This window comes from Lytechinus variegatus, chromosome 2 (assembly GCF_018143015.1).
Source record: "Lytechinus variegatus isolate NC3 chromosome 2, Lvar_3.0, whole genome shotgun sequence".
Lineage (NCBI taxonomy): Eukaryota > Metazoa > Echinodermata > Echinoidea > Temnopleuroida > Toxopneustidae > Lytechinus > Lytechinus variegatus.
The window spans coordinates 74,468,423-74,482,120 of NC_054741.1; the positions used below are offsets into that span (position 1 = coordinate 74,468,423).

Below are 13,698 nucleotides of genomic sequence, written 5' to 3' on the forward strand. Positions count from 1 at the left end.
CTTATTATTTTTTTTAATTAAAAAACAGAGGTTGAAAAATGGCAATTTTCTTGCCATTATTACTTTCCATCAATAGTGGGCATATGCAAAAATATGCCCAAACTTCAAGTTTTTGAGTGCTCTGATGAATAAAAAATTATTCCCAAAATACTAATGAAAAATGAATGGCAACTGTATGGAAATTACTAATTTCCAAAAATACTAATTTCAAATTAGTATTTTTGGTCACAAAAGTTATATTTTAATGATTTTTTTAAGTGTGTGGCTGTGTACTGCATTGGCATACCATAGTCCTACCTTAGTATTGCTGTCAAGGTAATTTTCTTCTAAAAGATAAACTTGGACAAATCATAATACATGCAGTTGAAATGCCAGGAATGCCATCATTAAAAAAAGTAGAGTGTATGTCATATTGTTTGATTTTCATATACATGTAATATGATCATTTCTAGGCAGACAATCAGATGGATATGAATGTAGGTTTTCAAGTTCGGAAGTAATGAGTATAAATGTAGGCCTATGTCAGTGGGGGTTGAGTTGGACAAATGTGACAAATGAATTGCAGTTCTATGGGATTTTTGTGTATTATCTGGTGCTGATTGGCAACAGGAGAACATTTTTCCTTCAAGAAGAATGAACACTCTTGTGTAGAAGAGGATGAATGAGAGAGGAAATGTATCATGAATGGGCAAAGTTATTAATCAGACATTAGTACACTGTACAGTATTCATTATCAGTAAGTGAATTTTGGCACTAGAATAAAAAAAAAAATTAATCCACTGAACCACAAAACCATTCAAGTGTTCCCCCTTGATTTTTAGGTAATTTTTTTACCTGCATGTACTCATGTACAATGCACAGCACACACACAAATTATCAAGAATTCTGCAAGTTACTCTCAGCAATTAATTTGTCCTGTACAGTATTCATTAAATCGCAAACATAAAGGTATTCTTCGATACTATATTTATCTGAAGGAAAAAAATTGTGGAATTGAAATAATCATTTTTACTTGTACAATGCCAAATGCTTGAAATTACATGTATTTTAATACATTGGTGTGAAAAAATAGCATTCATGAAAGCTGACTAAGGTGTAAGATGCTAAATACATTGTATCTTTTTATGTCATTATTTTTGTAATTTTTGCATGATGATACATACATGTGTGGTTTTAACTTGTTTGTTCAATCACATGATTAATCCATTGTTTATAGAGAAATATTTGTCATGAGATAGTGATATGTCTAATGCATGTAATTGCTTTTTATCCAAACTCTGTTGACAAATCTGCATTGAAGAGAGCGCCGAATGACTGAGTTAATAATGATAATTGAATCAACATGTACTGATTACTGAATGGTTTCAAGGCCTGATATACTGTTGTAAAGAAAAGCTCATTATAAATCCCCTGGTAATTCATTAGTTTTTGTGGTATAGTAGACTGATGAGGTTGAATGGAATAGGGATTATCATTATACCAAATGTTTAATAACTTCCTGTTGACTTACTAGAATAGATTCCATTGAAACAACATGAGTTGATTCATTTTCAGTTTAGTAACTAAATGATTCCAAAAAGCTGATTTGTTCAGTATTTTACCATTGGGTAATAAACGTTTTGTATGTTGTTGATTTATTATCATTGTCATTGATGGTATGAAAATATTATAACGCAATAAGCTAGTTCAAAGTTAGCTCATGCGCACAAGCAGTCAAAGGTCATTTCAGAGAAAAATAAACCAATCAAGGGGTTTTTCAAATTCACTGACAATAACATACAAGTAGGCATTTGTGGTAATGTGGTTTGATGGTTATTCATGAATATATTCCTTTTAAAACATTTCATTCATCTGTTCACTGAAGAGTAAAAAAGTGTTTGCAATCATCGGTATTTGACAGGAGCCCAAATAATATATTTTTTAGTTTGGATATTGTTTGTGGTATTGCCTGTTTTTTTTTGCAAAAAATGGACAATACCACAATCCTGTTCCAAACTTGATCACTGAGGTATATTCTAGTTGCTTGGTTTGCTCATCCTAATGAAAAAATGGGAAAGGTCATTTGAAACAAGGAGCTTCTTAACATGGAGTAGTTTACAGTTCACCATGTGTAATATGAAGAAGGGAAGGAAATACAGACAGATTGAAATGGAAAAATGAGATAGGATGAAAAGAGAAAATTAGAATTATTCTTTTCTTAAAATTCAGTGAAGTCCTGAAAAGGACTGTAAACCAGATGAGATGAGCTGAATATGGCTTGAGTAGCGATGGTTTGATTAGTAGTAGGTTGAAGTGAAGAGAGGTTACTCGATGTTTTGGGCAGGTTGACTGTCTGTCTTCAGGAGTGTCTTCGGACAGTGAGATTGTGATTTGATAAAGAATCTCCTCGTCAAATCTGCAAACAAATGAAATATTGTATAATTCATGCAGTAGATGCAGAAGAAATAGTGATTAAAAGACATCATTAACTCTCACATTTGTGCATGCAACTGTGTTGTGAAAAATAAGCACAATTTTTAGAATGTAGTAACTTTCTTATTACAGTGAACAATTTTGATGAAATTTTCAGCATTATGTTTGCTAAATTTTCTATTCAAATCGACATTTGCTAGGATGGACTTGACCTTTATACACTTGATTTCCATATAATTTGTAGACACATTATATTTGTATATGTCAGTAATCTCAGTTACTCATTCATGAATTGATGCAATTTGCCCATTAGGAAATGCAGCCATTGAATGTATGTTTTATGCTCTCCATACATGGGCTTAACTCTAAATCAAGAGTAAAATTGAGTCATTTGTCATCATTGATGATTTGAAGTGTAACATTCATCCTTCTCAGTGTTTCCTAAATTTTCTTTTGTATTCATCTCATTGCAGGTAATGATTTGATTCCATCAGCCAAATGCTCATTCAGACCAGTAGTAGCATGGCGTCACAGGGCTGGACCGAGTTCTGCGAAACTGAAGCGCACAAGGCTGCTGTGATCTTTGCACGCAACTACCGACAGTACATGATGGTGGCAGCAAACTCTTCCACTAGCCACTCCCAAGTATCAGAACCCATGCCTCAGGACAATCCTGCAAGGTTTGCCCAACGTTTCACTGAACACTTCTTTGAGCACTTTGAAGCTGAAGCAAGGCGGGGGTTCCATTCGGGTAACCTCCCTGAGACCAGTGTTGAAAATGACAATGCAGCGAATGCACAATTGAATGGGATCAGGCCAGAGAGCCATGGGTCTGTAAACTCGTCACTAGGACGATCAACTAGCTTGGTGAACAGTAGCTCTGAGGAAATTCAGCATAATAATATGCAGGCTGATGGCCTGACAGGAATGGACAGACCCTTCTCTATGGGAAGCAAAGACATTGGCCGCAAACTATCCTTCCGTAATGTACGAAACAACTTCCGGAGGCGGTTCTGGCCGCAGCCGGATAAGGATCGGGAACGAGAGCGCTATAACTTGAGGGACATAGTCAGGGAAGGCATCATCAATTTTCTAAGTGGAGAGGACAATCAAGGAAGACAACGATGGGAGCGGACTAGACTTGTCCTGATGAAAAGGAATGAAGGATATGTCTTAGATTTCTACACTCCTCCAAAGGTAAGTTAGTCTTTGTATTTGTGTGTGTGTTTTCAGATGTTTTCACATTAGGGACAGACAAGACTTTAAAAAATGTTTACTGACCTAGAAATAACTATTGTGCTTATTCTTGAAAGTTCTTAGTGAATTGTATACTTTCCAAATATATGTACTGCATGAGCACCCTCCAAAGTGATTTATGTCAGAATTGTATAAGTTCCACAATCTTACATTATTTGACTGTGTTTTGATCCAGTGTATTTTGATGCTTTGTATGCCTTTCATTTTTGCAAGTTTTGACCTTAATACATATACTTTTAACAATAATAATAATGATCTATGTAACATTTATATCTATTGCTTTAGTAATACATTTGTTTTGTAAGTGCTGCATACTATTACCCCAGCTTTAGCACTAACCTGATCTGGCGCTCGAGCATTCACTTGAGGAATTCCTTCCTACCAGGTACCCATTTATTACACCTGGGTGGAGAGTGGCAAATGTAGATAAATGTCTTGCCAAAGGACGTGAGTCTTGCGGTGGTATTTGAACCCCGGACCTCGTGGTTCAAACTCCATCCTCTGAGCCACAGCACCTCCACAACACATGTAGGCAGTGCCTCTAGTCTAGTGGGGTTCATTTATTTGGTGCTCTGAACTTGAATTGATAAAATGAGGAAGTTAGCTACAGCCTACAGTAAACAAAACTCACTCTGCACTCGTGTGTTCACAGCCTTATTGCAGTACATGTATGAAAAAAAAGCATTTCAATCATTATTAATGTGTTTTGAGGTTATCAAATATGTTATTTATTAGTTAATTAACATGCATATTAGGCCTATGATTTTTTATCTCCGCAACAAGTTATGAATAGTACATTATGGTCTTAAAAGTGATAAACTGTAATACAAAAGAATAGAGAACCTTCATTTTAGGCAACAAGAACAATGCAATAAGGATATCATAATGATATCGGGACACTAATGAGAATGTGAGTTATTAATGTCACACTGATATACTGTAGCCTTTTGGCATATACATGTATTGTATGTTACATATGAAGACAAACACACAATTGGTATTGGTGACAGCAATTGGCAAGGCTTTGTTGGAAAGTGCATGCAATATTATGCATGATTGATCCAGAGAGGTTATCCATCTGTTGTCAACATATCAGTACTTTGTCGAAACAGTTTAATTTTTTTAAGAGCTTGTCACAAATGAGTTGTGCAGTGCACAGATTTTTAGTGAAGTACATGTATATGCATCATTTGTTAAACTTTAAAAGCTATCTTTCAATTCTGTTATGAACCCGTCACTAACACACCAGTTCATTCACAAAACTAGCGTATGCTACTGTTACAAGATCAAAATCAGGACGAACCTCCTGTCATGACATCATATGCATCACCTATTGTGGGAAATACTTCTACTTGTACATGTACCCCCTTACCTTTATAGGCAAGTACACACAAAATAAATTGTTTATGAAAATGAGAAATAACTAGGTTATTTTTTCAATAAGAAAAGGTCATGCTTCTAGCAATCATCTGACTGTACCAAGTTGGAAACATCTTTTGTTCAAAATGTCATGTCATGCCAAATCATGTGCTCAAGGCCAATTATCATGACATGAATCATTGAACCAGGGGACTCCCACTGTTGTAAACAACCCATGCAGTTAACTTTTAGCACAATAATCTGAGAAATCACAGTACAAACACTATGCATGGAGCTCTATGCACTATGTATGCAGAACTAGTAGTACATTGTACATGTATACCTGTAAATCTGCCCCTGAAATCAGCAAACAGAAAGAAAAAATATTAATTTGAAATACAGGTATTTCAAGGAAGGAAATACTGTGCAAGGCCTACATGTATGAGCTATTAATGCTCATATTACAACATTCTTTGCTGTGTTTGAATGTCCATTTGAATTTAAGATAAGTTCAGATTTCCAAGCGATACTTTCAGGAAGTAATGTGGACTATAAAACTAATAAGAGAATAATTTTGAAAGAGTATGGGATCTTTGAAGACGTATGTAGGCCTAAATGTATCTACAATCCACACCTTAGTACCTGCACTTTACTTCATTACAGTTAAAGGTTAAAGAGAAATTCCAGTAGTTGCAGTAAACGCTGATTTCATGAGAAAGTCTGTAAAGCCAGGCTTAATTGTCAGAATATCATCGAGGATCTAGATCTGGTACAGTTACATAAACTGAACTTTGTGAAATCTTGAAATATACGCTGAAAAACGTTCACACTGAAGATCACCAACACAGATAGGCACATGTGGGACAGTGTATTATTATTGCTGGAATAAAGACCCGACGGAAGTGACCGAATCCGCGCTTATTTTGCTTATATCTCAGCAATTACACAATTTCTCCCAGAATCCTTTGGCACATATTTTTTAATCATACAAACAGACACTTGGGTGGTCATTATATTAGATTCTGTAAAAAGTCATTTTGAGATCGTTACCAAAACTGGAATTTATCTTTAAGTCCACCCCAGGAAAATGCTGACTTGAATAAATAGAAAAAATTCAAATAGTGCTGAAAATTTCATCAAAATCAGATGTAAAATAAGAAAGTTGTGACATTGTAAAGTTTTGCTTATTTTTCATAAAACAGTGAGATATGCACAACTAGGTGACTCAGTCGAGGAATTCCATCACTCACTATTTCTTTTGTTTTTTATTGTTTGAATTATACAGTATTTCATTTTTAAAGATTTGACAATAAGGACCATCTTGACTGAACCATATAGTATTTAACAAGGCTAATTCACATGTTCAAGGAGGAATTAATCGTATCAATTGACAATGAGGAGAAAATTAGAATATTTCATATAATAAAATACAAAAGAAATAGTGGATGACATCATAGTCTCCTCATTTGCATACCAGCCAGGATGTGAATTTAACTGTTTTGCGAAATTAAGCAAAACTTTAAAATGTCATAACTTTTTTATTTTACATCTGATTTTGATGAAATTTTCAGTGTTATGCTTGTTGGATTTTTCTCTCACCTTTTTGTGGGGGTGGACTTGTCCTTTAAATAATGATACAAGGGAACATTGTGAGCATATCTTTTAAGTCAAAATAAGATAATAGGGATAATATGAGTTTTGAAATAATTTGAGAAAGACAAAAGATTGAATGAATTGTTTAGATTATCTTTTAAAACATTAAATCAATTATTTGCACAATCTAAATGCTTTGATTTATTACAAGTACTGTACTTCTAACTATTTTTTTCCCTTCAAATTATAACAAGAAAAACCAACCTGATATGTTTCTGTTCTAAATATTCTTATTCTTTCTGTATCTGTATATAGGTACCCACCTTTTTTTCGTTTTACACCTGTTGATTATATTGTTATTTTGAATTTATGAAATAAAGTACCTCAGAGGAGGAAGGGGAAAAAACACAAGGAAAATCAAAATAGCCTTCATTGCTAGGAGTCATCATGGATTGATATCATTTTCATTTTCAAAGAATTGCTCATTTTTTTTTCAAAGCTTGGAAAACAAATTTCCCAAGGATTTTCAAATTATTTCCAAACCTATGCTCGAAATGTCAGGTATCGAATACAAATTTGCCAAAACCTTAAAATGTCTCACATGACTTTTTAGGTATTAAAAGGATATAGGCCTACATCTAGTCTACAGTACGTGCAACATTACTGGCATACTGAATGGGATTAAAAGGTTAGTGTTGAAGTCTAGGCTCTTTTGAATGGATTAATAAGGTGTCACTCAAGGCCTGCAGATTGTAATGCTAATTGCTAATGTAATGATGTTGGCATGCTGAATGAGATTATGAGTCAACAGATTAAATGTACACAAAGGCCTGTAGAACAGGATTACAAGGTACCACCATAGGAGGTATACTGAATAGGATTAATAGGGTAACAAATAGGGCAATTGGATTATACTGTATGTAGGGTGACTACATGTAACTTATGCCTGGTCTGAATGGTATTACTGAGATTCATATAGAATTCGATTTTGTAATTAGTATGAGTTATCCAGCAATCATATCCAGCAGTATAGATACTTGAATGGTACTTTTTATTTCAGTTTTATAATTAATGAATGAGATTACCAAGAATCAAGAATTTGATTTTTGTAATTAGTAGGCCTGTATTAAACATTATCCAGCAAATCGTATTTAGCATTATAGATGCTAATTACTTATTTATTTTTTTCATATGTATTTTAATAATCCATCACATTTTTGTAGTAAATTGTATTATGATATAAGCATCCCTTAGTAAATAAAAAACTTGTGCCTCACCCATCGTGTGAGGGGTCAAAAGTTCAGGAAATTTCATTATTACAAACTGATTGACATTTTCCATACCGATAAACCTGGAATCTCTCTTAATTCATTCAATTGAGAGATCTTGTTGGATGATGTATGGACATTGTTTGATTCCACATGATGTATTTTAGCAGATGTGTGGGCTTGATCGTTTTATGATAATTTAGTTTAAATTATTGTACATGTATTTTGAATAAAAAAGCATTTTATAAACAAATTATATAATTGATGTCAGATACATGCTTATTTTGTTAGAATCATGATCATGTAGACAATTTGTGAATCTAGATTGAACTGAATCAAAGTCGACTGAAAGTAGATTAAGTTTAAATTCACATTGTTTGATTGATTTTGTACTTGGACGGAAACTTAAAAATAATTGTTAAGGGGTTTAGTGGTTGACTATTGATATTGTGGTTCTTTGGATCTTCATCATGGCCATTGCAATCTCAATTGGATATTATTCCAGGTCTACTAAAAAGTTACCCATGTCCCTTTAACTCCATGCCACTCTGCATGCAGAAGCACTACCGGTATATTCATGAAACAACAATTCAAAGTTCAAACAGAGAATTAAATGATGAGATATGTTTTTGAATTATTCCATTTAATGGAAAATAAGTAATTGAACGTAAAATAAGGGACCTTCTGGCTGGTTAGGGCTCATACATGCAGGTCAGTTATTAAAAAAAATAATTTCAAATGAATAGTGAATGAAAATGAGTGATTTGAATTGATACCTTCTGCCAGAGATACAGTGACACTTTATTTTGTAAAAGCTTAACAAGGTAGTCGAAATAAGTTCTTTGAATGGAGTAAGTACGTTTAGATTTATTTCTTTGACTGCTCAATAGAGGATTCAAAAATAAATCGACTGATGGGTGGATTTCTGGCTAATAAAAAAAAAACAAGAGGTCAAAGTTTTTTGTATTAAAAGAGTTGTGTGTGTTTTTGTTTATTTTATGGATTATGCATTAAAAAATTTTGTAATTTAGAGTCAGTCCATGTGTATACATGTACACATCTGCTCCTACTGTACATTTGTAATCAGTATGTGAGGATTTGATAACTTTTTTCCCCATTAATCTTTTTCATGCAAATACAAACTAAGATGAACACATTACTTGGATTTGCAGGCTTCTATATTATAAAACATTAAATGATGTTAATTGAAAAGAAAGTGAAGGAAAGGATAAGGCAAGAGGGAATTATCAGTGGAAATCAATTAATGATGTGGTAGACAAATTAAAGTCCATAAATGTCATTCATTTTGCACTGATAAAAATCTTGGCAAGCCTAATATAAAGACTTCCTCTCTGTATTGGGGCATGTGCATCGTTGCAGTATAGAGCTATGTTAGCTCCATGGTTGCAGTTACGTATTTTGTAGGATGCTCAAGTAAGACCAAGATTGCAAGTTTCACAAAATAGTGCTAGAGAATTTGGTTTAATTAATTTTGCAACAATTAATTACCTTGTCATTGTGGCTTACTTCACATAAATGTCAAATACTCTTCCCATACATACATGTACATGTACATTCGTCCATACAAAGAGAAGATTTGTGTCATGCCTGCAGCAGAGGGAGTCTATACATGTAGGTGCCACTTTTCTGATGGCATCATCATCACATCATAACTTAGAAAGTACGTATATGAGCCTAATTCATGAAACTTGAACATGATGGTTATCAAGTATTACTGAACATCCTGCCTGAGTTTCTGGTCACATGACCAATATCAAGGGTCATTTAGGGTCAATGAACTTTGGCCATGTTGGGGGTTCATTTATTTGTTGATTTGCATCATATTCATAACTTTGAAAGTTTATGGATCTGTTTCCTGAAACTTGGACTTAAAAGTAATCAAGTATTACACTGAACACCCTGCCCGAGTGTCAGGTCACATGACCAAGGTCAAAGGTCATTTAAGTCAATGAATTTACATGTAGATTATGTTTGGGGGAATCAAAACAAAATCTGATAAAACCAAGGTTAAGTTTTTTAAATATCATAACTGAAAGTATATGGATCTATTTCATGAAACTTGGATATAACTAGAGTAATCAAGCAGCAGTTAACATCCTACGTCACACAGCGTGAGTTTCAGGTCACATGACCAAGGACCTTTGACCTTTTTAGGGGTATTTGTTGATTTCTATCATAACTTTGAAAGTTTATGGATCTGGTTTGTGAAACTTGGACATACAAAGAGTAAGCAAATATTACTGAGCACCCTGAGTTTCAGGTCACATGACCAAGGTCAAAGAAAGGTTATTTAGGGTCAATGAACTTAGATTATGTTGGGGGAATCATATCAAAATCTTTACCAATGTTAAGTTTTTTAGATATGATAACTCTGAAAGTATATGGATCTAGCTCATGAAACAAGCATCAGTAAACATCCTGCATGAGTTTTAGGTCACAGTTCAATGAAATTTGGCCATGTTGGGGGTTATTTGTAGAATTGCCATCATACATTGTAAATGTAACTTTGACAGTTTATACATGTAGATCTAGTTCATGAAATGTGGACATAAGGATAATAAAGTATCAGTGATCTTGCACAAGTCTTTGGTCACAAGATAAAGGTCAAATGTCATTTAGGGTCAGTCAACATAGTATTTTATCATCATATGAATGGTGTCTTCTAATGAATGATTATTTCTATAGTTATTTTCGAAGACACCATTCTTACTACCTTGCTAAAACTAGTTTAACATGTAATGAGAACGGTAGAAGTAATCTTGGAAGCGATCTTCCAAACCAGTTCATAAATAAAGCCACCTTGTGATGTAGTTTTAAAGATCGCTTTGCTCTGTTAAACTGGTTTTAGCGTGAGGACACAATCGTTCTTAGGGAAGCGATCTTCGCACATTTTGAGCACGCTAATCTACACACTGTAGATTGCCTATGATGCGGTTTCGAATTTCGCGCGAAACGTGTCACCCCACTGAGATCATTCCCCTCGCTAAAGATCGTTTTACATGAAGTGATTTTGAAAACCACTTTCAGTTGATCAAATGGAAATGCTAGCAAAGCGATCTTCCAAACTGGTTTCCTGAACTGGTTTCCAGTAAACTCGTTTTAGAAAGTGTAATGAGAACGGGGTCAAAGTCAGCACTGCTGCTAAATTGAATCGTGTAGTGCAGGCGAGACTGCCAGAGGTGCTCCACTTGTTTGTACCTTTGAGTGAATTAGAGTTCTAAAAGTCAAGAAATGTGAATCGCCAGACCCTCATTTCACCACAAATTACTCTGGCTATTTATCGTCTAAATGTATTGACAGACTTTCTACGCAAAGGAAGTGGCTTGCACAACATTTTGGGAAGCCCGCCTCTTGACATTTTGCCAGCAAGAAGGTCTGGAAATTGATTGAGCGGTTTTGTTTTTGATCATGAACCATCTTCTGCTGATTCTCATAGGTACTTGAACCCTAGCACTTCCTTCCAACCAGTCTCATGTCCGGCTTGAGCCAATTTGATGACCTTTAACTCCCTTTGTACCCATACCCATATCAAACTTAATAGTGAGGTTCTGACGTAAGTCTATCATGATTACATTTACAACATTTATTAGTAATTTGTATTGCATGTACCAACCCTGTAACGTGGAGGCAAAGGTGAAAATATCTTGTATTAGAATGAAATCGATATTTTTAGCTATAAATTGCATTTATATAGACCCCTTTTCTTTTTATTGAACTGATGTATGTACATTGTATTGATTATTCAATAATTTTTCTGGAAGTTTACTAGTATCAAATATCAACTGATTATTTTCTGAAGGCTTGTTATTATTGGAAGATGCTATTCATGACACTCTATGAAAGTACATATGAGCTAAAATCCTTCTTCCTTTAAATTTTTACCTATGCCAGGCTTATAACACACAGTACAAACATGGAACTGTTAATAGCTCCATGGTACAAACATCTCATACATATTTCATACATGTATATGATTTATGCTTTAATTCTTCTGTTTAGCATTTTCTCCTCTCTTGTAGTGCTACATGTTGATATGTTAATGTGAGTTTGTGGAGATTAAGGGATCATAGTATTCCTATGTGAGTTTGCTGATTTGCAGGGTAATTAAATCAGTATTGATTGATGTGTGTGCATAGAAGATGTCAAGCTTTCTTCTCGGTAGACTTTTTCTCATTTTCACTGTTCTCAGTATGTAGAAACACACTGAAGGAGATGAGCATTTGAGAGAGAGCTTTGTCAGTGATTTTGCTGATTAACTTGCTCTTAACCAATCAAATGCAAGGATTTTCAATTGCCATAATATCTGTTGGTGAAAGTCACCGGCATAACTCTTCTTGATGATGAAACACTCCTTTAAATTATCCAAGGAGGAGTGGAATCTTAATGTATTGAAGTTTAATAGTGAGCAACAGTGACATTTAACTCTGGTTTTAAGTTTGTTTTGATTTTCCCAGCTTTTCATTACAAAATGACATACACTGTGTGGGCAAGAGTTAGTGAAACAAGGGGTGTATGATCTCAGGCAGTTCAAAATGAAAAATGAGTATATTTGCTGGAAAGATAAAGAAATTAGGAGCAAGCCACAAGACTGTTTTGAATTCAAAATATATTAAAAGTCTAGAATCATAAAGATTGATTGTCCACACTAGAAAATAAAACTTTACACGATTAAGTACATCTTTACATGTAAGAAATGGCGCAAAATTTTGTTGTGGGGCCGATCATTGAATTTCTTTTTAACTTTTCATTCTCATTTCGTATGTCAAAAGTAAAAGAAATCAATGACAGTGAATATGAACAAAAAGTTGGAAAGTTGAGGTGATTTTGAGAGGAATCCCATTTAAATGGGAAAGGGATAAGGGATTATTTTATTGTATAGTATTCTACTTGTTTTGTAATTGAGTTTTCAATCATGATTCCTGTTGCTGTTTAAATTTGAAACTCTACATGAAACACACTCAAAGCGCTCTACAGTAATGCAGCTCATAATTAACCTGGCTTTTTAATATAGGCTTTGGTGAGTAAAGCAATATCTGGGAAAACTGTTTGTTATCAAGCTTCTCACTATAAACTTTGCATCTTCTGCGAAATGATTTCCCTGAAGAAACCCTGTGGCTGTATTAGGCTCTTGAGGTAGGGAGACAGATCGAAATGTCTACAGCCTCACAGGTACTTGTACATGGAAGCCATAAACTGGGAGATTTATGCTGCCATTAGTAAAATAGCTCCAATGGAAAACCCGTTGCCTAACTGCTAATGCATCCGTCCCTTCTCAGATATCATTCACAGAGGGTGCTTCATCATTCCTCTTTCTTTAATTCATAATGTGTACTTTCATGGAATTGGAGTCGTCTATCACGTCCAAACTGACAAAACATTAATCACTTCTCAAACTTTCAACAGTTCAGTGTGAATAATTTTAACACATGGTTCATCAGAGGTCACAGAGAAGATGAGAAGAGAGATGGAGAGGGGTGCAAAGAAGAGACATAGGAAGGGAATTACAAGGAAGAGATTGAATAGAAGGAAAAGATGAAGGAGATTGGGAGGAATATGAATAATAGGAAGGGTAGAGCAAGGGAAATGAGGTGGAGAAGGAAGAGGAGTTTAGGAAGGAGGATGAGGGGGAAGGAGAGGAGGAGGGGCAAATGTAGATGCAAGGTCACGCTACATAACTATTTTGAAGCACTTGCCCAGTAGGAAAGTAAATTTTGAAATAGTTGGAAAATATTTGCCTGAAAAAAATCCTTAAAAACATTGTTTTACCGCTTCAAGACAAAGTATTATG

General features: G+C 34.5%; 1 protein-coding gene across 1 annotated transcript in view; it reads left to right on the plus strand.

Moving 5' to 3' along the window:
• Nucleotides 1–13,698, plus strand: part of LOC121409004 (SH2B adapter protein 2-like) — a 35,041-nt gene that overhangs the window by 1,406 nt on the left and 19,937 nt on the right. The window contains exon 2 of the mRNA XM_041600772.1: nucleotides 2,886–3,609. Coding sequence (XP_041456706.1) covers nucleotides 2,911–3,609 — 699 coding nt within the window. The 5' untranslated portion in view covers nucleotides 2,886–2,910. The remainder of the gene's footprint in view (nucleotides 1–2,885; nucleotides 3,610–13,698) is intronic.